The 27522-nt window shown below is 43.4% G+C and overlaps 1 protein-coding gene across 2 annotated transcripts; it reads right to left on the bottom strand.

The window, feature by feature from the left end:
* Window positions 1-540: 540 nt before the first annotated feature.
* dhx15 (DEAH (Asp-Glu-Ala-His) box helicase 15) lies at window positions 541-26595 on the bottom strand. 2 transcript variants are annotated; one of them, XM_085400249.1, is made up of 14 exons: window positions 26362-26595; window positions 24391-24697; window positions 22856-23049; window positions 22364-22523; window positions 20911-21129; window positions 17436-17603; window positions 10102-10188; window positions 9525-9674; window positions 8918-9026; window positions 4468-4659; window positions 3281-3403; window positions 2994-3184; window positions 1983-2152; window positions 541-1170 (listed from the first exon to the last, which is right to left on the bottom strand). In XM_085400249.1, the coding sequence occupies exons 1-14, from the start codon at window positions 26370-26372 to the stop codon at window positions 1053-1055; spliced, it is 2199 nt and encodes a 732-aa protein (XP_085256375.1). In that variant the 5' UTR covers window positions 26373-26595; the 3' UTR covers window positions 541-1052. The 2 variants fall into 2 exon arrangements, with proteins under 2 accessions (XP_085256375.1, XP_085256374.1); XM_085400248.1 differs by lacking the exon at window positions 26362-26595 and adding an exon at window positions 26198-26355.
* Between the last annotated feature and the right edge of the window lie 927 nt (window positions 26596-27522).

Genomic DNA, 27522 nt, shown 5'->3' on the forward strand with positions numbered 1-27522 from the left:
GCATCAAGGGTGGTACAGCAGAATCTTTTTCCCCTTTAGTCTTGTTCAAGAGTCCTGCTGTTCATACTCCTCATGGTATTCATGCATCGCCAGCCACACAGAGCTTGTCTAGACTAAGCTGCTGACCCACAGAATGAGAGGGGAAAAGCTTCTCAAGAAAGTTTGTCAGAGCTCAACCAACTTCGTTTATAAGGAATCACTTCTAGTTTAAGTTTAATCTAGCAAGGCACACTTCTCCCAACCGCAAGGTTTACCTTCAACATTAGAGAGGCAGTGACACAAAGCAGTACAGCCAGAACAGGCTCCAGCGCAGCAGGGATTTCACACTGATCTTGCTCCGAAACATTTGCAATTAACATCCCCCTCTCCCCAACTGTTTCTGAAGCTATCAATATCCGAGTAAGAAGATTTAACTTCCCTCAAGAGCCGGGAAACTAGCTGGATTTGGCAAGTCAGGACGTGTGCGCACGTGAGGGTGAAGACAGAAAGTTTATGTACAGATTATCCTGTTATTTTAACGCAGACAGAGGAAGAAACATCTTATTACAAAAGCCATTTTATTAAGTTGAACAGATGACAGGAAATGTGACAGGAAATTATCTCCATGACAAGAGAACATTACATTTCACCTGCATCAAAATGCAGTATAAATTACATTTGATCATCATAACAAAGCAAAACAACAGCCAAGAATCCCAAGGTGGGATTTGTTATTTTGGGTGTTTTTTTTTAAGAGGAATGTTGAAATTCACATGAAACAACATGCTTCAGGTGTAAATGACTAATGACTAAACTCCTGATAACCACTCATCATCTGTAGTCCTTTTTTCTTGTAGTGCTCTAACCATGTTGGCTTAAAGAAAACAAAGTGGCCGTCGAAGGTCAATTCATCATTGATTTTAAAACCATTACGCATTCAATACACAGGAGCAAAAATAGAGTTCAGAACGATGAAAATAAAACAAATAAAATATACAGAAAACCTAAAGAGCGTCTTCATTTTGTACAGGCGGGCGAGGACGCGGCTCCTGCAGCGGCACATGCAAACCTTCTTAGTACTGAGTGTATTCCTTGGATGAGAGTTTTGCAATGATACGCTCCAACTGTCTCTTAGCTTCACACTGGGGGAAGTTACTCATCTCGTAGTACTGCGGGGCAATTTTCACCAGCCTAGAAAAGAAAGCAAGTAAACATTAGTCACAAAAATTGTCTTCGGTGTTTACTTGTGGGAGAGTGTCGTTCTTCCATATTCACACTCCGACTACTGGTGCGGGTTCGACAATTTCATCCTTAATTGGACGAGGTCACAGGGGGAGGAGGGAAACGTGCATACGAGGTTTGTTGCGGTTTTGCTGCTAGCGCAACGATGCTCATAAGTCGACGCTGGTATGACTGCAATCTTATTTTTATTAGATCCTTGTCATAATTGCTTTTGTCAGCCTTTTTATAACCATAAAAATCACAACATTTCAGTGGCTCCAGCTGGTCGCAAAGAACAAGATATCACAATTAGCTTTGGGAATGTGTGATAGGAGGCCTTTTTTTTATCATTTGATAACATTTTTATGGAGCAAACAATTAGCTGATTGTGAAAATAATTGCTAGATTAACCGATAGTGGCTGTGTGCTGCAGTGACTCATAGCTGAAATGAAAACTTGAGAATTAAAAACATTTAAAGACTTTCACGTGTAGCAGGGTCATTTTTACGCACAACGTTAGTTCCTCATAACCATCAACGTGATTGCCTGTGCTGGTGAAGAGTCTTGGTAAACATTTAAAGTGCACCAATGTTACTGGCAGGAATTGTGATGTTTATGGCGGACACAATTTGCCTTTGAGAAGCAGGCCACAATTGGGATATGTTTGTGACCAGTAGTTTATCGTGCACCAGCACCACTCATTTGAGGCAGAAATGCACAAAGGTAGTGCAGGTTGATAAATTAAAGTGCCCCTTACTCAGAATGAAACTGCTGAAACTCACCACTCGGGTTTGATGTCTGTGCATGTGCGGATGTAATTCTTGGTGGTGAGCACAAACTCGTTGTAAAGCACCCACTCCGGTTTGTGGTCCAGCACGGTGGAGGGGTGCAGCTGTACGACTTGGTTGTCCTTCACGGTCAGGTAGTGGCCTGTGCGCTCCAGGTGAGCAATCTGTTCAAACCGCAGCAAGACGGAAAACCCCATGAAATCCAGAAAAAGTCAAAACAAGTACACACACACACACATCTTTTACTGGTGTGTGTGTGTGCGTGTGTGTTAATCATGCAGTCCCATTACAATCTAAGAAGTAAATTATTAATGCTTTGATTAAAAAAAAAGTAGCAAGACATTTGAGGCTAATTCGTAGTGAGTGAGGTTTTTTTGTGTGTGCTGTGGTCGAGCTGCATTGGCGGCTGTGATTAACCAAGGCAATCAGTCTCAATAAAGGCCTTTCCAAACAAAGACATGATCTCAAACAGTGCGAACGCCTGGACACGAGCTGCAAATTTGTCTCCGAGATAAAGGTTAATGTTGACAAATATTTAAATATTAACGCCATAATTCAACTTGTCAGGTTGCTTGTTTCAGGTAGCCCTGAAAATGGCTTTTTGCAAAACTGCCATTTGTTTTCCTGAGCGAGAAACAAATTGATTTCATTTCTTGTTATGTGCTTAAAACAAGCAGCTCGCTGGTGCGTGTGCACGAGTGCGCGTGTGTTTGCTTGGGGTAGAAGAAGAAGAAGGAGGAGAAGAAGAAGAAAAACAGGCAGCTCTCGGCTGCATTTGCAGTTTGTACAAATGTTTGGCACAAAAATACTTCAATGAGCATCAGATTAGCAGAGGAGCTGTATTCAGACAGCGTTTGCTCAAATATGAAATGTCACAAAACAACAACAACAAATAAATAAATAAAGGAAAGCAAAATAATGACACTGGCAACACGATGAGAGACTAAACAGCACATCGAACCTTACAAAACTTAAGAAACAAAAAAGTCCCAGATTCACACTGACCTGCATGAAAAAGCCCGTGACCAGTGCTCGGCGGATGTTGATGTAGTAGTCTCTGCTGCTGAACTCAGTGCTCCTTCGCGGTAGGCTGAAGCGGTCCATGATCCTGGACAGCTGCTGCCGTACGTTATCTGCTGACATCAGCGAGCGGTAGTTGACAAAGTTGTCATAGCACCACTGAGTGGACTCGTGGTCTGTGTGGGAAGAGAGCAACTTAGGGTTAAGGAGCATTTAAAAAAGGAAAAAAATGAATCTAATCAGTGAAACGTGTGGGGAAACAGGCCGCTCACTCTGTTTAAAGGCATGGTAGACGTTGAGCAACGTTAGGTGGTCTCCGTCGATGTGGGCGAAGCGCATCTTGGCCTCGTCAGCCACCTTCTTGGCCTCCGTGGGTCGCACAAAGCACTGTGGGACTAAACAAGGTTGGTATAGGCCCCAACACAGCCGCCCATAGGGATAAGTTAAGCAAATCCCACAGAGAGGAACAAGGCCTCAGCTCAAGAGAGGCACAGAGCACTTCACAGGGCACACTGCATTGCCAAGTGATTACGGTGGAAAAAGGAAAGGAGGGTCCAAAGAGAAGGGAAGGAGGATGGGTTTCTCTGTCCTGATCTGCTACACTCTGGCTACAGCCAGTCAAAACAGTTCCTCCCACCCTACACCTGACAGTGATGTGGACTTCCCCCGGACTCTTTGTTCTGCCCTCTCCCCCTGCACGAACTCGCTCTGAATTGCTTAACGCCAAACCTGCTTGATTGTAGCTTTAATGGGTAAAAGCTGTGTTTATTGAGCCTCATGGTTGGTTGCTGTGGCGGCACCGCTCTCAGGTGTACTTTTGCTGCTTACTTTAATGAACTCAGCAAAAACCTGCCATCCTGAAACACCTGCTTTAAGTGCGCACCACGTCCGAGCACCTAGTTAAATCCATTTCCCTGCTCTCAAAGACCCTCACGCTCCCTTCAAAGGCGTCAAGATTCATCTCAATGAGCAGCATTCTGCTTTGGCAAGCCCAAAGTGCAATTACTGCTGTAGCATGCTGGTGCTGCTCCAGCTACACCTATACATTTTGTACAGACATGTAGTTTTTTTTCCCCCCTCCCCTTCCTCGCAAATAACAGCTGACACCATTGACTTTATCAACTGCTTTTCCTGTACTGAAGTTCAGTAGGTACACATTACGCCAATACTAAGGAGACCTCAACTTCTGGACTGCTGATATTTTAATAACCGCACACAAAACCTGAAACCAGTCAGGGCTTTGGTATGCATCAAATAGACCCATTTAAATCCTTGTGTCACCACTACTAAACCAACAAGAAGGGTCAAAGAATGAATAAAGGGCTCTTAGAAGATAAAGAAGCTGCTCTGTAAATTTCCTTACAGCTCACTGGTCATTTGGGAGGAATGGCCAATGAGCACAGGAAATGGAAAGAGTAGCAGATCAGACCCAAGCAGCGGGGCCAGCCCTGAGCATTACCTGACAACATGGCAGTGATGGAGAGGATCTCATTGGAACAGTTGAATTCACAGCTGGCGATGACCATCTTGGCCAGCTGCGGGTCCAGGGGGAACTCTGCCATCATGGAGCCCAGCTCGGTCAGGTCACCGTCGTCGTTGAGCGCTGCCAGGTAGTTCAGCAACTCCAGGGCTCGCATCAGGGTCTCTGGAGCTGGAGGAGACAGAGCGGGAGAGATGGGCCATTAAAATGCTCCAAGCCCATGGGCAAAACACACACAGATGGCTGAAACAGACAATTTGCAGAACTGTCATTCTTTCATTGCAGCAACACTTGAGGAGGACAGTTTGGGACTCATTCACACACAATTATGTCAGAATTGATTAATACTGCCGTACTCCATGCTCACATTTAGAAGTGAGATAAGAGGTCAAGTTAACCGTTTAGCTAATTTAGCTAAATGTGCTAAATGTGCTAGTCGCAGCTTTGTGGGTTTCATATGACAGTGAGCTAAAACATCTGAGACACGGTTCCTGCCAAGAGAAGTCATTTGATCCTGGAGCTGCAACAGGGAGGAGGAGTGTGTGAAGGTTTCATTAATTTTATTAATGTACTGCTGCTATTTCACTGACTGCAAAAGTGTGGCGGCCACAGATTGTCTGATTTAATCAGACAATCTCATGGCAGCAACTTGATGCACTTAGGCACATAGAAACATACACTTGGTAAAGATGGACCACTGAACTTTAAATGAAACAACATAACAAGAGAAAAAAGGTGCAGAAGAGCATCTCTGAACACGCAAAACGCAAAGGAGATGGGCTGCAGCCGCAGAAGTCTGGGCCCCACTCCTCTCAGCTAGGAAAGGAAACAGGCGCTACAGTACACAGGCTTATGAAAACTGAGCAACAGAAGATTGTCTGCTCTCATGAGCTTTAATTTCTGCTCCAACATTCAGATGGCAGGCTCAGAGTTTGGGATCGACAATGAAAGCACAGCTCCATCCTGCTTGAGCAATGTAAGATGATGAACACTGTAGGTATACTTCAAGCAGGATAACAAACCATGTCACAAAGCTAAAATCATACAAACAGGTTTCTTAAATACGACAGCCATGATTGGCCTCCACAGACACCTGATCGAAATCCACTAGAGCACCTTTGGGATGTTGGTGGAACAGGAGATTCACATTATGAATGCACAGCTGAAAAATCTGCAGCAACATTTTTTTATTTGTAAAAATAGTTGCTGGTAACATTAGTCTGAAATGATGCATTAACTAATGCAAATCTAGAATATAAAAACAAGTAAAATAAAATCCACTTGGCAATGGCCTGGCAGAAAGCGCCTAATCTGCAGATTCGATTATAGCAAACAATATTAATTAACATCCTATTTTGATTTGCACACCTAATAAATTAATCTACTTAATCAATGCCAACTGGACGAAAATATTCAGAGCAATTGAGGAGCAGTCCGACACGCTAGGGTTTCCTGTTTGTGTCTTCACGGTCAGATTAAATTTACAGCTGTTAATTTAAGTAGTACATAAAGAAAATCAATCACAATCAAGCTACTGCATTTCAAAACTTCACTCTTTAAATGTGGGGAAACAGCTGGGTCACGAGTTAAAATGTACTGACTAAAAGCGATTTCCTTATTCAAGGACTTACTAAGACCTGGAAAAGAGAAGCACAGTCCATGGAATCAGTCATAAATTAGATCAACCAGCACATTAAAAGAAGTTAAAAACCCAAAGAAAAGGAAGAAAAGGTAGCGTTTCCATCACCTGCTGCGCTCTGAAGTTTCACTATGTGACGGCCAGAATTACACCAGACGTAATCATGGCAGAGCTCATTTTTCATCCTCCGCTCAGGCAATCCTAAACAACTAATGCAATTACAGGGGAACTTTCTACTTAATGCTTCAACACAAAAGGCTTCCACTGTTTGGTTAAAAGATTTTTCCTCCAGATGCAATTATTGACCTTTGGCTCCCGAGAGCTGAAGCCTAATGACCAGTTGCATGTTAACTGAAAATTAGCTCAAGCGCGGGCTGCGGCGCTCGCTCTCTTTCGTTTCTCTCAAGTGCTTTCCCCCACCCCCCAAAAAAAAATTCAATTTCAAAAAGCAGGGAGGTGTTTTTTTATGATTAACAAATATTGATTTGGGGCATCAACGCTACTTTTTTTCCTTTCTATACACAAAGTGAGTGCCGGTCACATTACTTAGCAACAACAGTAGCTTGTGTGGGCCTGCACAAAAGGTGAAAATCTGATTTCCAAGTACCGCTAGCGTTAAGAACCCGAGTGGAAATTCAATCTATACCCAACGCGACTCATCAGAAAGTAAGTATTGACTGTCTCAACACACAAGAATCCGATATATTAACCAAGGGCCAAATCAATGAGGCGAAAGGCTAAAGGTACATTAAACCACATTGGCTTTGAAAGGTACTTCTTTGGAAATGTCACGAGGAAAATGAATCCCACCCAGCCAAGTCCTTGTGTAAATCGCTACTGATTTCTTTTTGGATTTTCCATTTGGTTGTCTGGCTCGCACTGTCGCTCCTGTGTTTAGCGAGCAGGAAGCGGGGTGGACAAAGGAAGAAATAACCTACGTACTTGAGCATTTCACGGTAAGGGGGGAGGATTAAGGTTCCAATTCACATTACAGACAAGCAAACACAAAAAACTACTTTGGGTTTGGAGGCTGATCATCACTGGGGAAAAGGCCTGGACTCAAATCCAATATGCGTGGAAATAATAAAAAATGTATGTCGACCTTGTATCCGAACAATAATTACAGTTGCCTCAGAAAGTTGCCAATTTGAAACGAACACCTTTAAGCCAAAAACATGATTAAAGGGGTTCAATGGCCAAAAAAAACAAAGAAAAAAAACATTCTATCACGAGACTATTGTCTCACTGTATTTCCCGACTGCCCAGAGACACTACACTGACCTGTATTTTCTCCGAGGCAGGCCTCTGACACGGCATATCACAATTGATCCGCTGTAAATAGCCGTTATAAAACCCTCTCTGGGAACTCCTCAGACTTAAAGCAGACTTCATTTGTTGCACCCAACTAGCTGCAGCTTCCAGCCTGCTCAGGAGCTATTTAGGAGAAACCTTCTGCAGAGAGTGGCTCAAATCAATAAAAAGGTGATCCTTCCCCTTTGTTTTGCCCGACTGTTCCCGGTTAGACTCGGCCGGTCCTCGTATGTTGATGTATACCCTTGCGTTTTTGCGAGAAACGTGGGAGTGGTGGTGGTGGAGGTCAGTCACGTTTCTCTGGAGGAATATAAAGGGAAGGCAATAGCCAAGGTGATAGCACTGCTATTGATGTAACCAATTTCATTCTCAAAATGGCGTTTGCCACAGTGGACGGGGAGAGATGGGTTTAATCTCAGAGGTGAGATGAAAACTATATTATGGTGAGAAAAAGGGTGGAGGGAAGAGGAGGTGGTTAAGGATAGGGAAAGGAGGGGTGGTCTCCTCCAGAAGACGTGGGAACACACACACACACACACACACACACACACACACACACACACACACACACACACACACACACACACACACACACACACACACACTCTCTCTCTCTCTCTCTCTCTCTCTCTCTCTCCTGGTGAATGCCATAACTTAGCACCTCGAGGGAGAAGAGGTCTGTGTTTTGGCACAGATCGAGCAGGATTCGGATATAATTCAAGCAACAGTGACAGGCGGTGCATAAACTAAGTGATCAGCCAGAATACTAACTGCACACATCAGTCATTTCTCAGTCTGAACAGCAATAATAGAAATTTAGAGCGGATTCCTCATAAAAACTGCAAGATACTAGTGTGTAGTCCATGTCTATCACAACACATATCCTCAGATCTCCAAACATTCACTATGTTTTATTTGATGTCTGCCAAGATCCCTTCTTTGCTTTGTTGTTTTTCCCAAGTGACGCTGCCAACCCAGATTTGATATCGTACATCAAAGCAACTGCAGCTCGACTAAATGTTGCTCGATTTCATAACAGTTTGTAAGTGTATTCATCCTGATTCAGAGAGCGCTAATCAAATTCAAGATCTCAATATTCTTTGATTCTTTGGTTAACTGACACCTGTGGTCGCTGTCAGCTGCAAAGTAATATAAATCTACATGAAATCGAACAATAAAGAAGAGCTATTGTGCTAAACCATGCAAACAGAAGGAGGTAGGCTTAAAGGGGAGCTGAAACTGCTTGTTTCAGACTGTGGATGGACATAGCCCACCGTGAGATAAACAAGGATCATTTCAAACTTTAATCATGCAAAGCTACTTAAGAAAAAAATAACATGGTGTTGGAATTGTTTTAAAAAGCAGAAGCATAAGTGATGTATCCGTTTGCGTTTAGGAATGGTTCCGATATTTGTTTTGGATCCAATATGAAGCCGATCATACCCGGAGGTTTTAGAGTAACATTTGTGTTACACTAACCTGGTGGGTCCATGAAGTCGAAATGCACCAGGTCATCAATGCCCAGTTTCTTGAGCTGCAGCACCACAGAGCCCAGATTAGACCTCAGGATTTCTGGATACGTGTTGTCCTGTGCCAGTAAAGAGGTACAAAAGAAGCCCGAGGAACAATTCAAAATGAATTCGTCAGGCCTGCTTATTATCTACTCATGCATCACTCATATGTCAACTTGAACAGAGACCGGGGGCATTCAAAGGGCTATTTAACTTGTTTAAAAAAATTCCCTTTGCCACTCGGCGTGATGTGAAAGAATTAGCTTGTTAAAGTGGAGAACTGGGCCCCCACGGGTCCATTTGTCACAAGGTGGCCGTGTCATTAACGGGGGTTATGAGGAAGGGTGGAAAAAAGGTGCGTTTTAGCACCGGGCTCCTGGAATGATAATTCGCTTGAACTGGGAATCGAGGAGTTCTAAGAGCAAATATTGCATAATAGAAAGCTTTTCCAGCTAGAAGGCTGCTCTGGGGGAATACAAAGTGCTTGTGGCACTGCAGAATGTGAGATATGAGAATCAATCATGTGTTTACAACTTGTACAATTTTAATGGTTTTCAAACTGCTTTGCTTCTTACCTGCATTTCTGTCTTGTAAGCTTTCTCTGTGTAAAGCCGGAAACACTTTCCCGGGCGTGTACGTCCGGCACGGCCTGCCCTCTGCTGGGCTGAGGCCTTGCTGATGGCTGTGACCAAAAGGGATTCCACTCGGATTCGTGGGTTATACACCTGAGAGGGAAACGAGGTCAATGAGTCATTTCATCTGAATAAAAACTAGGGTAGAGTAAAAAAAAAAAAAAAAAAATAGCTAGTATTTTTTATTCATTTTTTTTAAACCCACCTACAATCTACTATATATACAAGCAGCAAACAAAAAGAAGACGTACAATACACACGCGCGCACAATCCACCTTGGAGCATATATAATCTCTTTTTGTGCCATGTGTATGACTTGGCTCTAGGCTGGTGAAATGTCAGAGGAATAAATAACAGGCTTTTCCATCTTTGCTGCTGTCAGGTGTGCACTGCTGTGTTTATCTGGGGATTCTCAGGCAACAGAAGCAGATGATCGCGGCAGATAAAGAGTGGTGGGAGAAGATGTGGGTGGGGGGGTGGGGGGGTGGGGGATGGTGGCAGGGAGAAAAGGGAAGCTAACCTTTTGCTTGGCAAATCCGGGATCAATTACAAACACCACCCCATCGATGGTCAGGGACGTCTCGGCGATGTTTGTTGACACGACGACCTGTGAAAACGAGAAGACGCGAGTTAAGAAATGATCCGCCCGGGGACTTTGAAGGGACTGATGAGACCCGAGACTGGTCTGCTACAATTTGATACATAAAACTGCATGAAAATAGTTTGAGCAAACCATTAAGATGCATAAAAAACATAGCATAAATACAAAAACATCATTATACCTATCAGAAAGAAGTTCCTCTGGTAAGAAAGGTTCAGATAACCTCATACAAAGTGCTGAGAAATCAGTGATCCTTAAACATTAGAGAGAAAAACAAACGTGGATATCAGCGTCTGCTCTGATGTGAGCCAGCTCAACGAGTCTGCAGAGATCAATGTTTGCAGGCTGCCGAGCGAGCCCAACAAAGCGACACCACAACAGTTTCTGCAATCTAGTGCTATCAACAGATTTGTGCACAGTGCTGGCTTGGTGCTCGGTGTCTCATCGAATAAAAATTACTCGAGTTTTGTGTGCACACGTGTGTGTGTGTGGCTGGAGTCTCTATCTCCGGCATGTCGCTGGGTTTGTTGGGATGTCAGCTTCCCTCTTTTGGAAAGCTTTTCAAACCCACAGAGCAGTCTTAATTTAATGGGTTCTGTTAGGTGGCCTGCTTTTTAAAACCTGGTGTGCAACAGTGGTTAGCACTTTCATCAAAAACATCTTTTTCCTCCCCTCTAATTGAGGGCTGCTGCAAATCTCTCATGTGAACCGAAAACGCGTCTCTTGATATGTGCGACACCGCTGTCTGCAGACATGCCAACTTACCCCTCAACGCTGCAATGCCGGCTCCTTCAAAGCCACACTTGCAACACAACCAGAGGCAAATAACACTGAAAATATCTCACATTTAATTTAGTTCTAAATATTCTGGAAGACTGTGTCAATCAAAGTTTTGCTACACAATATATGTACACCAATCAGGCGTACCATTATAACCAACTGCCTAACATTGTGTTAGTCTCCCATCAAAGCCACACACGTGCCCATTATTCCTGCTTCAAACATCAACTTTGAGCACAAAATATTCACTTCCTCCCTGATATATCCCACCCACTAACAGGTGCCACGATGAAGAGATAATCAGGGTTATTCACTGCAGTCATAATGTTATCCCCGATCATTGCAAGAGCTGTAAGAAAATAGTAGTTACTTATATCGCTTAATAAAAAAAGCAACTGAATAAATCTGCAGAATTATTTTCATTCCAGGCATTCAGGAGTTATGAGCTGATGGATTAAAAATAGTTTAAGGAAGAGAAAAAACGGGAAAGGAAATAAGAATATAAGTGAAAATTAGCTGCTTGGTTTATGAGATGATGAATGATCCCAAACAGCAAAGATGTCAATGACAAATGACAGCTGAATCGAAGCAAATAAAAAAGATGTGCATTGAATGAGTCACATGAAACTATGGGTCTCTCACTGTCAGCATAAACACAAACAGAGGGAAAGTAGCAGGCAGGCAGATCTACAGCTACACTCACGCAAACCTTGACCGCTGCCAGGCTCAGTTCTGCTTATATAACGCTGGAAACTGACCGGACACAGAAACCTTTTTAACTCATCAAGGCGGTGGGGGCAGTGTCACAGCCCACTCTGCTGGCAGCTGCCAGTTTAAAATTTGAGGGTTTCTGGGGTGAAAAAAATAAAATAAAGATGCCTCCACACTTAGCCCCCGCCTTCTGGCCAGCTCAACATTTACCAGGTCAGGAACAAGCTGCAGGCTGACCTGAGGAGCAATTTGGTGGTAGCTGTCCGCGCTTCTTGGTTAGTCTTCATAATAAAATGCCAAGCACAAAACCAAACAGGTCTCTGTGGTCTTTGCTGATACAGGTCCACAGAACCAATTTTGCACACTTGACACACTTCCTTTGTAGCGGTGCCTCTTCAGCTGTCTTCAAGCTGTGAGCCTTGGAGACTTTTAAATCCCACCTTTTAAGCGAGGATTTTACTTCAGCCACAGAATGCCTGACTATTTAGTTATTAATGCCAGAGAGGGCTTCTTTTTTCCCTCTTTCAGCCCTTGACCTCGAGTAATTCACCTGTCGAAACCACATTCCCCTTAGCATTCAAGCCCGCAAATAGAGAGATGGCAAATGCTGGTATGAAACTGATCACATGGCACTATCTGCCAAATGGCTGGCTTTTATACAAGGAGTTCCTGGCTATTTTAATTTCGATTTAAATGAAAGTACTAGAGGCTTTATAAATAACAGGCCAAACGGTTCAAAAGCTAAAAGTACAATCATGGCCTACTGCCACAGCAATAGGCTGCGAATCTGTGGTAGTAATATAAAACCACTGTCAAAGATTAAAATGTTTATTCCCAGTGTTTCTCACACACTTTGCAAACAACTTCCTGAAACTAAGTCTGCAAAAATAATATCAAAGTTTCAGGTAATTTCGGAGGTTTGAAACAAAGAAGACAGAATGAAAAAGGCTTTTCATGTCATTACAATAGAGTATGCTCATATTAATAAAAATCCCCCTGACTCAAACCTTCAGACTGCTCTAAATGCTCAGTTTAAACTTGGGATGAGCCTCGCTCCAGACCAAGATGCTATTCTTCAAGAACCCAAAGCCACGACTAGACCTTAATTTATTACCGCTTCGATTTTACTCTGCACAACTTTGCTCATATTTGCCGTAAGATTACTTTGAATCTGCGCCGCCTTTTCCTTTTTCTTCAAGGTAATCAATGTGTGTGCATTGTAATTTATCCCGCATGATGCTTCTCAGCCAATTAAAAGATTTATTCAGAGCGCGTGTGAAAAAGGAAAACTAAGTGAGGAGACACAAGCTGTAAGAGCAGTAAGTCTGGGAATCAGAGAGAAAATAGATTTTAAGTTTAGTTTACATGGAAAATGTAGTTGATGAAAAAAAAGAAGGGGAAACCTGAACTGCTTTTTTTTTTTTTATTTATGAACACAAACCTTATTTTACTTGAAATAAGAAAAGAGCATTTATTATTTTATTGTGAAAATGAATAATAAACATTACTGAAATAATGCTGAATTTAACTTCCTTTTACTTGACAGCCAACTGTTGACTGTATATTAATACTTTATGATATTGCAGAGCTTTGTGTGAGGAAATGTTCTCTAACTAGACCTCATTAAATTTTAATTGAACACCCCTGATCTACAGAAACAAGGGTATGGTCATCTCGTGGCACAGAATGGAGATGAAAACGCTCGTAAGAGGTCAACTGTAACAAGGCTGTTTACAGACAGCTGGAGTGAGAATGGCTCCGAACAAAACTGTTCACGTGAAGTCAAAGAAATGGAGGGTGTAGCATACGGCCAAGAAGTGTAGTGAAAAATATTCTGCATAGTTAACAAGACAATATAACCACATAATAAAGAGCGTAATAATAATACCCCATCCAGGTCAGTAATGGCTCATCCTTTCCTTGTGCTAACTACGTTGGGCATTTCTTGCATTTTATCACAGTGGAAAACAAACAAAGTGAAACATACTTGAGTCAATGCATGTAGTGGAAACGTCTTCTTAAAAGGTCTCTAAGCTACTGGAGACAGGTTTTATGTAAATGTAAAAGAAGGACACCTTTTCCTTTTAGGTATATATAAAAAAATACAATCCCAGGCTCTGAACTACAAAGCAAAGAATCACAAGGTACCTAAAAACGATCCCAACGACAGGTAATAGCTTGAAGGGCTGTTGGTGACCTAAAGTTTGAAAACAGCCACATGACTGGGAGACCAATTACCCGCAGCAGCAGTCTGGGATTAAAGTAGCCGGCTAAAAAAAGGGACGAGATCAGGCGATCGGACAGATATGTCAGCGGCCAACATCTCAGCGAGCAATGAAAGGCATGGAAAGCTTCAAAGTCCAGTTAAAAAAAAAAAGAAAGCCTAGTGAAGGTTGCCACCCTCCTGCGTGTTGGGATGCAGTCAGTTGCTCTAGCAGATGCCTCACATGACACCCTCTCACATTTCATGATCATATGGGTGAGACCTCATTGACTGCATTGATTCTGAAGGATTATCCAGGCCAGGCCCATTACACTGAACGCAGGCTTGCTCCTTCCAGTCTGCTGCTGCACTGGATAACCCTGGCCTCTTCATCAGTAATATCATTAGAACATCATCTCTGCATGTTATGTCTGGGTTATTACCTGCAAGAGAGCAAGTACTATAGCTAACTCGGGCCATCTTTCACATCCCCTGCTGAGGAACGCGTGCTTGTTGACAAATAAAGCCTTCCCCTGACCGAGGGAAGCAGAACGTGCAGAGTTGCTGCACCCACACTCAAAGCTCATTGAAACAGAATAGAAAAGTGACATTTGGAGGAAATATTTCAAACGTGACAATGCTAAAAAACAATCCTAACACTCATCATAGCACACTTATTAGAGACAATCTGTGAGATGCTGGAAAGCAAAGCGAGATTATGGTCTTTATTGGCAATTATTCAATTTCTGACTTGATTTTAAATGATAAAACTGCTCAGAATGGAAGATCAGTGGCTTTCCTGGAGAAATAGAGCAATGACGAGCTAGTGCTTTATGTTAATTGAGGGGTGCCTAATGCAGTCGTTAGCATGCATAGTGGCAGATGTGGCGAACCTTAATTCTTCTTCACTACTTTCTCTTGGGCTGGCTTAGATGACATCTCTGCATTTTTCACTTGATGAGTCGCTCAGTCAGTCACTGAGGAGAAGCACATTTACTTCAAGCGTGGCAACTTTAGATGCCACCTCCACCAATTCAACAGGCACGTGACAAATGGGGGGTGGGGGGGAAGGACAAACTGCTGCTCTGAAGCTCAAAGTGCTCGCCGGCTCAACAGTGAGGACCAGCAAATTCACTTTATTTCATGTATGAACTGAACACATGGGTATCGTGAAGACATCGACGAAATTTATCCACCAAGAGAAGAGCAAGGTAACAACATCACTGTTATTTAAGTGGTGCAGTCCCAGTGGGGTGAGCTCTAGCACATCAGACAAATGTCCATATACAACCGCAACCAAACGGGGGCCACTGCCAGAGCAAAGTAATATTAAAAGGCTTCCCCCAAGCAACACTGGCCATACTTCACATCAACATCCCCTTGAACGGCAAAAGAAAATACTGGCAATGATATCTGAACTTATGAAAAAGATCTTATCCAATACTGGGCCACTTAAGCCTCTGCAGCACACATGCAGCTCATTTAAACAGAAAGCCTGAAGAAATTTCAAGGCTCAGGACAGTAATTGGAGGAGGGATTCGTGCCCAAATGTATGATCTACACCACGAGGGGAGGACCTCTGTGTGGGCCTTGCTGGAAGTTAGGCTTGGGCAGTGCGCTGGTACATCAGGGTATTATACATCCCAACAGTATGATTTTCGATAGTGTTTAAAATAAATATCACAGCTTTTCCTCTTTCTGTTAAAATAACACAGATGTTTGGAAGTGAACAAAAACACAAAGCAAAAAGAAGGAAGTATGTGCTCGTGAAGAGCCAGTTGAAATTACAACTGTTTCCCTCCACAGACAGGTGGCTAAAGAGCGTAACTCTTTAAAATGCCAGTTTGACAACACCACTGGTGGATTGTGTCTATTCAGCCCACTTTGTCTGTGCCTGCAGCAGCAGAGTCACAGGACCGTTTGACAAGTATCTAAGGAAAGAGGCAGTTAGCTACTAATCTAATCTAACTCATCTAAACGTGACAAAACACTGCTGTTAAATGCTGCAGAGCTAGCACTAGCAGCTTTCTTTCTACAAGTCATAGTGTCTACAGTATTAACCTGCACTGGACGTGTCTATGCAGTGCTCCAGCTGTATATAGTAACCACTGTTACATAGTATGGCATTCACGTATTATATTCCCCAAAGTCCTGTGCCTCCATAAGAAACAAAACAATATAGATGAAGAATTTAAAGGACTTTTTTTCTAATTTCTTGTTGATTTTAAAACATTTATAAAGTACTGGAATCAGTGTATACAACATAGTCACAGGAAGAAAAAATAATAACCGGGCCACCAGTTATGCATTTCCATTTTTCTTTTTCAGAACTGCTACAAATAAGTGTTTTACACACTCCTCTATAAATCATCTACAGCAGTTTAATTTAGGATCATTTTTTAAATGAGACACATTGAATAAATTGCTTATATGTGGTCGTTTTTCCTGAAGGAAACGTATATCACACCTGGTTAGTTCGAGGATTGTTGGAAAGTTAAAAATCTGTCCTTTTTGTAACGAAAACATGTATCTGCAATTTCTTAGGTTTCTCTTTTTTGTAAGGAAACATGCCATGTAATAAACTGCTCTTCGCCGGAGTGTAATGGCAGTTTTTTTCTTGGTTTTATTCATTATTAAACATAAATACCATCATATGCCATAAACCCTGGCAAAATGTCAGTAAGTTAGGGAAAAAAAAAAAGATACCACACAAGCCTATAAGAAATACAAACTTGATGGCCGACCTGCTTAATGTGACATATTTAACTTTGACAGCCCATAAATATTTTCGCTGCTCATATGTCAGCCTGATCTGCCTCAATTAGAGGGGTTGTAGCAATGAGTCATTCATCAACACCGTCCCCTATCAGATGTTGGGATGAGTGTTTACTCATTTGCTGGCAGCTATAAGATTCGGATATTCTGTCAGATCCCTAGCCAACAGTGTGACGGTGCAGGTGGTGCTGCTGCTGCTGCTGCTGTGGTTATGAGCCCCTGTGAATAGAAACTGTCACACAAAAGAGAGGAACTCTTTCGTGTCTGTATCAATAGAAGGATCATCCACTCCTCTGCGATCAAGTGACTGAAGGAAGATTGTACGGTGTACGGCAAGAAGAGTCCTGTTTTCGGTCATCCCATATAAAGTGCATCTTTTACACGGTTTTATAAAGCAGAGGTCTGAGGCCTGTTTTTTTCCCCCCCAGTACCAGCAGGCTCTGTGTAAATGTAGAGGAAAGATAAAAACGACTGAGAATGCAGTACTTTCCTCAGGCTCGGAGGGCATGAGTAATACCCCAGTTATAATTTAGAGCAGAGAATTGCATGCTGACAAAAGCAGCATATGTTGTGTGAGTCAGTTCTGTGCTAAAGCTGAGAAAGGGAAAAAAGTTTCAGTCCCTTCCTTCCTTCCAGCTCTCTCACTTTACCCACCTTATTCCCCATCTGGCCTTTCTACACCAACCACACTCAATTTCTCTTCACTTAGCCTCCACCCCTCCCGCCCATCTCCCCGTTTCTACCTCCCCCTCTGTGTGTTTTTATAGCAACAGGGCAGCTATACCTTTCTTCCAATGGCGCCATTTGGTTTATTGGGCGGGGGTGGCTCAAAGATCCTCTGCTGCTGCTGTGGAGGCAGCGTCGAGTACAGCGGGATGATTTTGATATCTCCGACTTCGGGCCCCAGGTCGTCAACCTCCCTCTTAATTCGCTTGCAGGCTTCGTCGATTTCCTGAAAGATTGGGAGCACGACAATTAATCCAGGTGCTGCTTGTGTATGCAAACGCCAAAAGAAATAAATAAATTGAGCTGGATGCGAACAACACCTGGATAAACAATGGCGGTGAATCCGGATGACAGAGGGAAGGCAAGAGGAGGAGGAGGAGGAGGCAGCGGCGGCCGGGGGAAAGCGTGATTCCCTGCTACAGTACATTTGTTCTAACTATCGCTCCATCTCACGGAGGAAATTAAACCTGGACTGCAGTATGCTTTGCTGAGCTCCCTGTGGCTCTGTTGTCAAATGCAGCAATCATGGAAAACATGGACGCGCATGCTCTGAAGGCACACGCACAGAGCCAGACAGACTCAAACAGGGTTCATTATTCCACAGTGCAGTATTGTAGAGGGGGAATGTGATATGAGACTACAGCGCTGATGCATAACCAGCGGCAAATCATGGCAGATCAGTTTAGTGAAGCTGAACGTTCCAGAGCCGGTGGGCTGGCAGACAGACAGCAGGCCTGAGTTGCACTAGGAATGAGGAAAGCACCATAGTGAACACTGGGTTAGGGCCTGTTCTCCAAAGAATATGACAACATCATTTTAAATCTACTAAATATGCTTAAATATTCCAGAGCCCTGGAATATGATTATCACTATCACTCTTCCCACAGATATACTTTCATGTCTTTAACATCTCTGAAAGTTTTAAGAAGTTTCTTGCATGGCCCCAAAGAACATTTCTGAATAGCTCCCACCGTTGAGAAACATTCTCTTACTTCCTTTAACACCAATCGTTTAATCTCATGAAGCCGCAGTATTATTAGTGCTACGGGTGTCACTTTACTGCTGATGCTGTTGCACCACCTGCAGGCCCGTGGGAGCAATGCAGCAGCGGAGGCACTGACGAGCATGCCCTTTGATTCCAAACTTATTCTAGTGGCGCTCACAGAGATAAAAATGGGCCACATCAGAGGTCTCTACACACCCTTTTCATCCCCAAGTCCGTAAATAAAATATGCATTCTGAACTTCTCGGGGATTTTTCATCCTCCTTTAAAACATACTGTGCTTTTGTTGAGTTTAAGCGTGACTAAAACTGACTTCATTTGGCCCCGCCGTGTGAAGCCACACTCGCCTTGATATGAGAAAAGACCACTGTGAAGCCCCTCCCTCCCTGTTTTTCTTCTGGACTGCGAATGTGTTACTAGCTCTGTTTGTCCCCTTGTTCATCGCATTAAGTCAAACCCCGCTGATGGCCATGTGCTTCTTAATCAACACAGTGACAAGTGGAAAACGGTAAATCTGAATGGATTGGTAAAATTAGCCTCAGTATTAATAGCCTATCAAGCCTCTGGAAGCAGCAGCTGCCATGGAGGGGAAAAAAAGTGGACCTCTTTGCCAAAGTGCTGGAAGCAAGCTGGCTGTCTAGTCCCTTAGGGACATGGAGACAAAGTATGTGTGTTCGTGTCCCCCTGCGTGTGTCTGTACACACACAGGGGCACTTGGCCAGTGTCGGGAACCTGTCCACCAGCTCTCCCTGTGACCCCAGAAGCAACAATCTACAGCCAAGCTAATAACCGACACATTTAGGAACTCCTCTTGACTAGCAAACAACCCCCGCCGCCAATCATGTTTTGATGTTAGCTGCTGAGGGGGAAGCTTAAATATTAGGACTTATCTTTGCTCAACAGCTGTGATAAGTTTCGACTTTCTTGTTTGGAGTTGGTGCTTCAGTTCTATTTGTTTATGGAAGCTAAATATCTCAGAGAAGAAAAATAAACTGCGGAAGAGAGAGGATGGGAGTTGTGTGCATTTCCTCTCCGTCTGTTATAAATTAAACAGTCAGATAAAAAGAGTCTATGGCTTTGCTGTGGATCTGCCTCCCAATCATTAGTCTACATCAAAGTTGCTGGGAGACTGAAGAGGTTAAGAAGCGCTTGAGGGGCGTGCTGCTGCACCCTTTGAACAACCATCTCTGCCAGACCTAACACACATTAACTTCTTTAACCCAATTAGGGGAGGGTGATAATGAACTCACCATGGGAGTGCGGTCAGTAATACCTTAGCTTGACACAGCGTGTGGGTGTGGGTGTGTGTGGGGTTGGACTTTAAATCAACAAATTACATCTAAACTTAAAAAACAAAGGAAGAAAAAAAAAAAAAAAAAAAAAAAAAAGCACAGCCTCTCAATATCCCAGACCTTTCTTCTCATTCATCGGAGCAGCTGGGATGCCACTAAATCTAAAAATCAATTAGCGCTCCTCAAAGGAGACCACTTCAAACACCATGCCACCCCAATGACTTTATCCTGTTTGTAACAAGCTGCATATTGATCCTGCTTTGACAAATGAAACCGACGTAGGTGTACTACAACAGCCAAGTAGGTGTCGACTGACAAATAATTACTGCTAATAAACACCTCACTGTCCCATGGAAATGAGAAACCCACAACAACCAAACTAGTACGTTGCAGGAAAGATGGGGACGCGTCATTGTAAACTTACATCCTCCTTTACATCCACCACTAATCACATGATCTCAGCACCATTTTGTCAAAATGCTGAGAGGATATTCACACCAGCACGGCCGCTGCTGGATCTGTCAGGCTTCTCCTGTCTAGTGAGCAGGAGATTGAAACATTTGTTGCTGCTTTTCTGTGTGTGTGTGTCTGCGTGTGTGTGTGTGTGTGTTCACCCAGCTGTGACCAAATTCATCACTTTGGGCATGGACCCTGCCCTCCATTACACATCAGTGGACAACATTTGCAGGGAGGGGAAAAAAAAAATAATAAATGACTTAATTTTTGAGATTTGTGGAAAGGGCAGAATCTGGGTCACTTCTCGCTTTTCTTTTTTTTGGTTTTCTTTTTTCCTCCTCCCTCCAGCCGCTGTACAAATCCTGGAGGTTTCCAAAAACGCATCTATCAATCTGAGAATTATTAATTTCCTGTGCAGAGAGTACGCGCCTGTGTGTGCGTGTGAGTGCGCTCCAAACTGTTTATGCGAGCGACTGATCTATGTAATTAGATTAATATGATTAATTAATATGCAGATGCTTAACTTAAAGATGAAATTGATTTAATGGTTTCAATTTCTATGAAGCACAGATAGCACACAGTCACGAGTTCCAGCTGCTTAAACCTTTTATTTCATAGCAGATTAACCATATTTGTGTTTAGGACTGTTAGTCTGAAAACTAAATGAATAAATAAATAAACTGGGATTGGCCATATGACATAAAATTATAAATTAATAAACTCAGTTCTACTGTTTAGAACATGACACCAGTAACATCAGGAGAATCTGCAAGGCAGTTTACCTCTTGTCCAGTGAGGAAGAGCAAAGCGTCCCCCTCATCCTCCTCACACATGTGGATCTGGATCACGGTGCGGATGGCCGCCTCCAGATAGTCCCGCTCTGGCTCCGGTGTGTAGAAAATCTCCACGGGGTGCGTGCGTCCCGGGATGGTTAGCAGTGGGCAGTTGTCAAAGTACACCTGGAACTTACCGGCGTCGAGTGTGGCGCTCATGACGATGACCTGAACCGAGAAGGACACGGGAAATCGAGAGAGCGACGTGTTAACGCGTCTGTGAGGCTCAACGTGCTCGTGAAAGCGGTTAAAGAAAACGTAAAGACAGCAGAGTGTACATCACCATGGCAGCGAGCACTCGAATGAGGAATCATTTAACATTTTAAATAGCTTGATGATGATTGGAGGATGAGGACATATATTAAGTAGACACACGTGTGAGCAATTAAAGGATAGATGAGGACGGGATGGATAACGCTGTGAATTTAGGTTGAAGCACAAACTCAAGATGGCGTCTATAATGTGGTACTTGGCATTACAATCCAAGTCAGTGACCTACACAGAGCTATGACAGTCCTTGTTCCTGATGTTGGATACACAATGTTCTCTCCAGATCCATTAGATAGAGTGCATTAGAATTCTGATGGGAAACGCGTCTCCCATTTTCAATCTCAAACATTTTCAGGGGCCAGCGTCTCTGCATTTCACTTTACGCTCTGCGAGACATCATAATTGCTCTTAATCAAGGCAAATTAAACTTTCAAATTCGGTAGGCGATAGGGATGAAGGAGATAGAGGGGTGTGGGTGGATGATCATTCCCAATAACCTAGACCTCATTTAACAGTCTGCGAACAACAATCTAACCTTTGATTCCACGCTGACAAACAACCAGTCATTATCCATCTGCTTTATGAGAATTATGCCTGGCACGCTCTACCCTATAAAACTCCTGCCTGCTTCTGTGCTCCCATCCACACCGACACGTTTGCTGTTCTGCTACTGGTTAGCTGGTTTAAAAACAGCCCTACGTCTCTGAGAGGCAATCTCCACCGTTGCTGCAGTGCAGAACACATTTCTGCATTTCTGAAGCTAACAGGATTGTTTCCTCCCCCCGTTCCCTCAGCAGATACACAGCTGTCAGGCATGAGGACACTGTCAACAAATGTGACAAAAGAGACGAGTGACAGAAGAGGGACATAAACACCGGCTGCGAGCGAATGTATCCTTAGGGCAAGTATTATGTACGTCTCCAGCAGCGTTTTAGAAACCGTAAGAGGAACACATTTTTGCAAATAATGCAAAACAACGATTGACAGATAAAACCGGAACATGTGGAAGCTCGCTCCTTAAAATCAATGTATCAGCTGCCCAAAAGCACTGCAGTAACTAATGATGAAATTAAGGCAATAGGAACAAAAACATTGAGTGAACTGAGTGTATTTCTGAAAGCTGTTTTTTTACCTTTAGGTCAGGCCTCTGGCGGACCACCTCCTTGAGGACCCCCATGAGGATGTCTGTAGCTAATGTGCGTTCGTGGGCCTCGTCCAGAATGATGACACCATAGCGCTCCAGCAGGGGATCGTTCATGGCCTCCCGCAGCAGCATTCCATCTGTCATGTACCTGGGAGAACAGCATCCATGCAGTAAACACGGTTTGTGAAGCCTGATCATATATTCACCCTCTATCATTACGTAAAACCGCATTATCTGAATAAAACCTGCTTCAAATAGAAGCAAGTGGGGATCCCAAAGGGACATCCTCCCCTTTGAAAGTGCTCTGGGCAGAACTGTGTTAATACATTATACCTGACTACTTTATTACAGCTTATTTATTTACTCGGGCTACTGAATGAAACTGCAACCAGCAAACTGCTATTGTTATTCTTGCCAGTTTTCTGCAATTATCAGTTTCAATACAGCTGTAGGCTTTAATTTGAAAAACATCCTTCTTACTTGAGGACGGTCTTGGCAGAGCTGCAGTCCTCAAACCTGATGGAGTAGCCCACCTCCTGGCCCAGCATGACATCCATCTCATCTGCAACCCTCTGGGCAACGCTCATGGCCGCTACCCTCCTGGGCTGGGTGCAGGCTACGGCTCTCTTTGGTCCCGGCAATGACCGGACCATGTCTACGCACCACTGGGGGATCTGGAACACAGCGGACAAGTCGGCTTTTGTTTGAACCAAAGAGTGTTTATAGATGTGCGAGAAACAAGAGCAGGACTGCAGGTCAGATAAAAGCAGGGCGCTGGATGTGAAGGTCAAATGCAGATGTCTGATTAAAACCACAGAGAGCAATACTGCATTCATTAATACAACCTGCTGGGTCCTGCAAAGCCTTTACTGATTAAAGTCAAAACATTTACTGCAGCTATGCTGCTAAAAACAAAAGGAGCTACATAAGATATTTTTTAGAGTCATCCATTCTCTCCCAGTTCACTGTCTTCTTCAGCAGGAACTGACTTGCTATCCGCAACATCAAGCTTGCCGAGGCTGCAAAGCAGAACAAGGACCGCTGTCGCACAAGTATAAGATGCTGGAGTTCATGTGCAGGACAAGAAACTCACTTAAGACGCAGCAGAATCATTCAATAGTCACAGAGTACATTGCAAATAAAAGATCTGCAGTGAGCTATAGTGTTACAGCAGCTAGTACTGCAGCCTCACAGCAAGAGGGTTCCTTCAAACGGCAGCCAAGGCCTTTCTGTGTGGGTTCTCTGGGTACTCCAGCTTCCTCCCACAGTTCAAAGGTATGCATGTTAGCTTCAACTGTTGGATTTGTGACAGACTGGCAACCGGTTCAGGATGCATCTTGCCTTCTGCCTTATGACAGTTGTGATGGCCTCCACTTCCTCTGCAACCTTGAGCTGGACAATCATGTCCACACATACCCACTAACAATGATTTAATTGAATGATTTATCACTATTAAAGTGATAAGATGACAATCATTTAGCGCACATTAAAAACAACTTTTACTTTGGTGGTCCTTTACTATGGTTGCATCTATATGAGACCGCTTTTCTGCTGGGTTTTAAAATTCACAGTGACTGTGAGGAACACATATTTTATACCATTGCCAAAGCAGAAAGCACTGACAAGATTACACGTTTTCATTTTAACAAGTGTTTGGAAGATACTTTATATTCACCTCAGGAGGAGGCCACAGCTCAGCCAGTGATTTACTCTAATTTTCTCTCATGTTAATATAAAAAACAGACAACCCAGCTCTTTCAAGAACTTAAAATAAACTTAACAACCGCAAACTGGGAATCAGCTCAGCAACGGAACTGTTTAAAATGCATCATCTGTTCATTCCACCCTGTTTTTAAAGATATAATTATACCAATTTTAGTCGCAGAATTTCTAGCTTTCATTTAATGTGACACAGTTTCATCAAAAGATTAAAAAATATATATATATATATATATATTGGAGGAGGCTAATGGAAAATTATAGAAATAAAACTGCTGCATATTTTGCTTTTCTACCTGTGTAGTCTTTCCAGAGCCTGTCTCTCCCACCAGCACAAAAGACTGGTTCCGCATCAGGATCTCAGTGAAGCGCTCTCTGTACTCCCACACGGGAAGCTGCAGCCGCTTGTTGAGGATCTCATAGTAGCGTGGCGTGTGGGGCAGGTTAGTGAAGGGGTTGATCTGCTGCTGTATACCGGGTTGCTTAAGGAAGCCGGCGATGCCTGCAGCTGGGTTCGTAGGCACCCCGGACGGCTTCACATCTCTGTCCTTGTCACGGTCTCGATCGCGGTCCCGCGATCTCTCGTCACGGTCTCTGTCGCGCCTGTGAGGGCGAGATGCATGAGTTTAAGATTTCATGAAGCACTGCCACACGAACCAACAGATTTTTTTGCGACACAACAACACATCATTAAACAAAGATACGCACATAATTAGACACAAGAGGCCCAACTCGGGACAAACATTGCTCAAATGTTAGGCCACGTCAAGAGCTTTTCTTTAAAAAAAAAAAAAATCCCATGAAAAGGTTACTGCACATTCTTATTCACGGTGGCTTACCCACTGCAAAAAGCAATCTAATCAAGTGTAGCATGCAAAGGTCACAGATAAACTAATCGTCCACGGTATTCTTGCTTCTTTTGCAAAAGGATATATTAAATGCCTTAAGATCACACGAGAACCATAAACACTGTCGCATCAGCTGCAAAAAGCTTTGAGGTGTCATAACTAGACATTATTAGACAGTGATGCTGGGTACACACACAGGCCAGATGCATCAGATGCTGTGCTTATATAACACGTGACACATTAGTACCTCTGATACACAAGGTGGTGCCCAGTATGGCAGGGCAGCCTTAAACGCTCAGCTGCGAATTTAATCAAATATGTAATACAAATGCAACTAAATTTTAACTACTAAAAACTTCTCAGCTCTACACAACTCTAGAGATTCACTGACAACGAGGCCAAACATGACTGTCAGAAGAGGGGGTGGCAAGACTTTTTGTGTGTGCTAGTAAGCATCTCTTAGCATTCACGTCCTTGACTGTGGGAGTGCTGCAATATACACGCATAGCTCCTTCATGTTCATTTACACTTATTTACGTTAGTAATGGCACTGAACTTCTTATAGGTCACATAACGGGTTGTTTTATCTCAACGCCTCCTGCCGTGTGTTTGTTTTATTTCTCTGTCGCCTAAGGTCAAACGCGATGGGAGATGCACAGCAATGACCCTGAGGCTGAATCTGCAAGAGTCCTCCTCAACTTGCTCCAGGCCCGGCAGGTGCCTATCCACACTGCCGACCCTTGCAGACAAGGTACCAAAGCAGCCCGGGGTATGACAGCGACTGTCAGGGGTCTTCTTTTGTACGCTGACCCAGCCAGCATGGTGTCCCGTGTACAACTCATAAGAAACTTTCCTTGTGCGATTTTTACTAAGCGCTGCACGCCATACCAGCCGAGAACTCAACATCACCTGCTGAGTTTGTGTGACGAAAATTTTGACCTTAGCACTAAAGAAACACTTAGCACCGGTTAGCATGGGACGTTAGCCACGTGCAGAAAGGACCAGGCCGATGGCTGACCGACTGTGTGCTAAGTGCTTTGGTGGAGAACCATTGCTAGATTTCACCTCCATATGTGACCCCATCAGTAGAATAACTGAACACTTTGTTACCTGCTGGAGTTAAATTGTTAGCTGACCGTGTTTAGCATACGTGCTAGCATAGCTAGTTAGCGTCAGAGCAACAACAATCAGGCTGCAGAGGTTTAAAAACAGCACAACGGCTTAACGCTAAAATATGAGGACTACCGTCACATACCCATCGGAGGACCTCTTTTTACTCGACGAATGATCGTCACCCAGATCTAAACGATGTCGCTTAGACATCTCCCACTGGTATCAGTCCAAACAGCGGCTAATTATTCCATTCAGATTCTGCCCAAACCGTTACACACCGGCAAAATGGCGACCGGAAGCTCTTACCTCATCATCATTATCCTTGACAAAAATGACTCGAAAGCCGCGATTTTACTGTGAGACCCGCTAAGCACGCTGTAAAAAGAAAAAACCCAAACAAAATCGTCCCGACTTTACTGACTCGTGCGCATAATGCGGTCCATGAAGGTTATCGCGGTGCCCGCAGATACAGTGCAGCGGGTTTGGGATGTGGGGGAGGATGCAGGAGGTCCGCTGCTTCTCTCGAGGAGAGTCGGGATGATGTGCCCGCCAAACAACATCATACGCACACATACAGACACGGGCACTACTTCAGGCTCGCCCCCTTCAGTTCAGAGCTTTGTGTCAACAAAAGATCAAATCATCTGGAAATATTTTTAATGTGCATACATTTAAAAAATCTATATGAACACATCAGAATGCAAACATTTGTTCTGGGGAGTAAAACTGGTGGGGACCCTTAAAGCCTCTGCGGGGACTCAAGGCTGTATTTTAACCTTTAAATTTACATATTTGTATCTACTTAATATTTTTCACATAACCAGAGCAGAGCTGCCGGTTCACATGCCACTGCAAAGTTGCTTTTCTACGTGCCTAATAAACTTCAAAAGCCTCTGTTTGTGCATGTTCATATATTCTGTTATTTTCAGTTAACTTAAGGCAAACACTGACTTCACAAATAACAAATAACACATGCAAAACAATTTGCAGTTTGATTTAAGTAATGAGCTTATATCCATCGGTTAATTTCAATTTTATTTATATAGCGCCAAATCACAACAACCGTCACCTCAAGCCACTTTTTATTGTAAGTTAAAGACAATAAAAACAAAGTAAACAAGCACTTGGCGGCAGCGGGAAGGAAAAACTCCCTTTTAACAGGAAGAACCCTCCAGCAGGACCAGGCTCAGGGAAGGGCAGCCATCTGCCCTGACTAGTTGGAGGTGAGGGGAGGGAGACAGGACAAACGACTCAATGTGGAAGAGTTCCAGAAGTTAATAATAACTAATGACTAAATTTAGAGTGGTGTATAAACACATCTAGATTGAAAAGAGGTGAGTGGATCAATTCATTCATCCATCCACCCTTCACAGGTCGCCGGTCCGTCGCAGGGTCCTCGTATCCATTTAAAGCCCTCTTAATTAACACTCTTTGAAAACCCTTTTTTGGCTGCCTCCATCAGGATAT

This window comes from Rhamphochromis longiceps, linkage group LG3 (assembly GCF_057381845.1).
Source record: "Rhamphochromis longiceps isolate RC_006_pf linkage group LG3, R_longiceps_female_GT1.1, whole genome shotgun sequence".
Taxonomy (NCBI): Eukaryota; Metazoa; Chordata; class Actinopteri; order Cichliformes; family Cichlidae; genus Rhamphochromis; species Rhamphochromis longiceps.

Excerpts from the sequence above, each read along its gene's own strand:
- dhx15 (XM_085400248.1), bottom strand. The coding sequence starts at position 26,265 with ATGTCTAAGCGACATCGTTTAGATCTGGGTGACGATCATTCGTCGAGT. Across the intron at positions 10,189-17,435 it reads ATGGCGCCATTGGAAGAAAG|GTCGTCGTGTCAACAAACAT; the intron begins GTATAGCTGCCC and ends TCGTTTTCACAG. Across the intron at positions 1,171-1,982 it reads ACAGACATCAAACCCGAGTG|GCTGGTGAAAATTGCCCCGC; the intron begins GTGAGTTTCAGC and ends TTTCTTTTCTAG.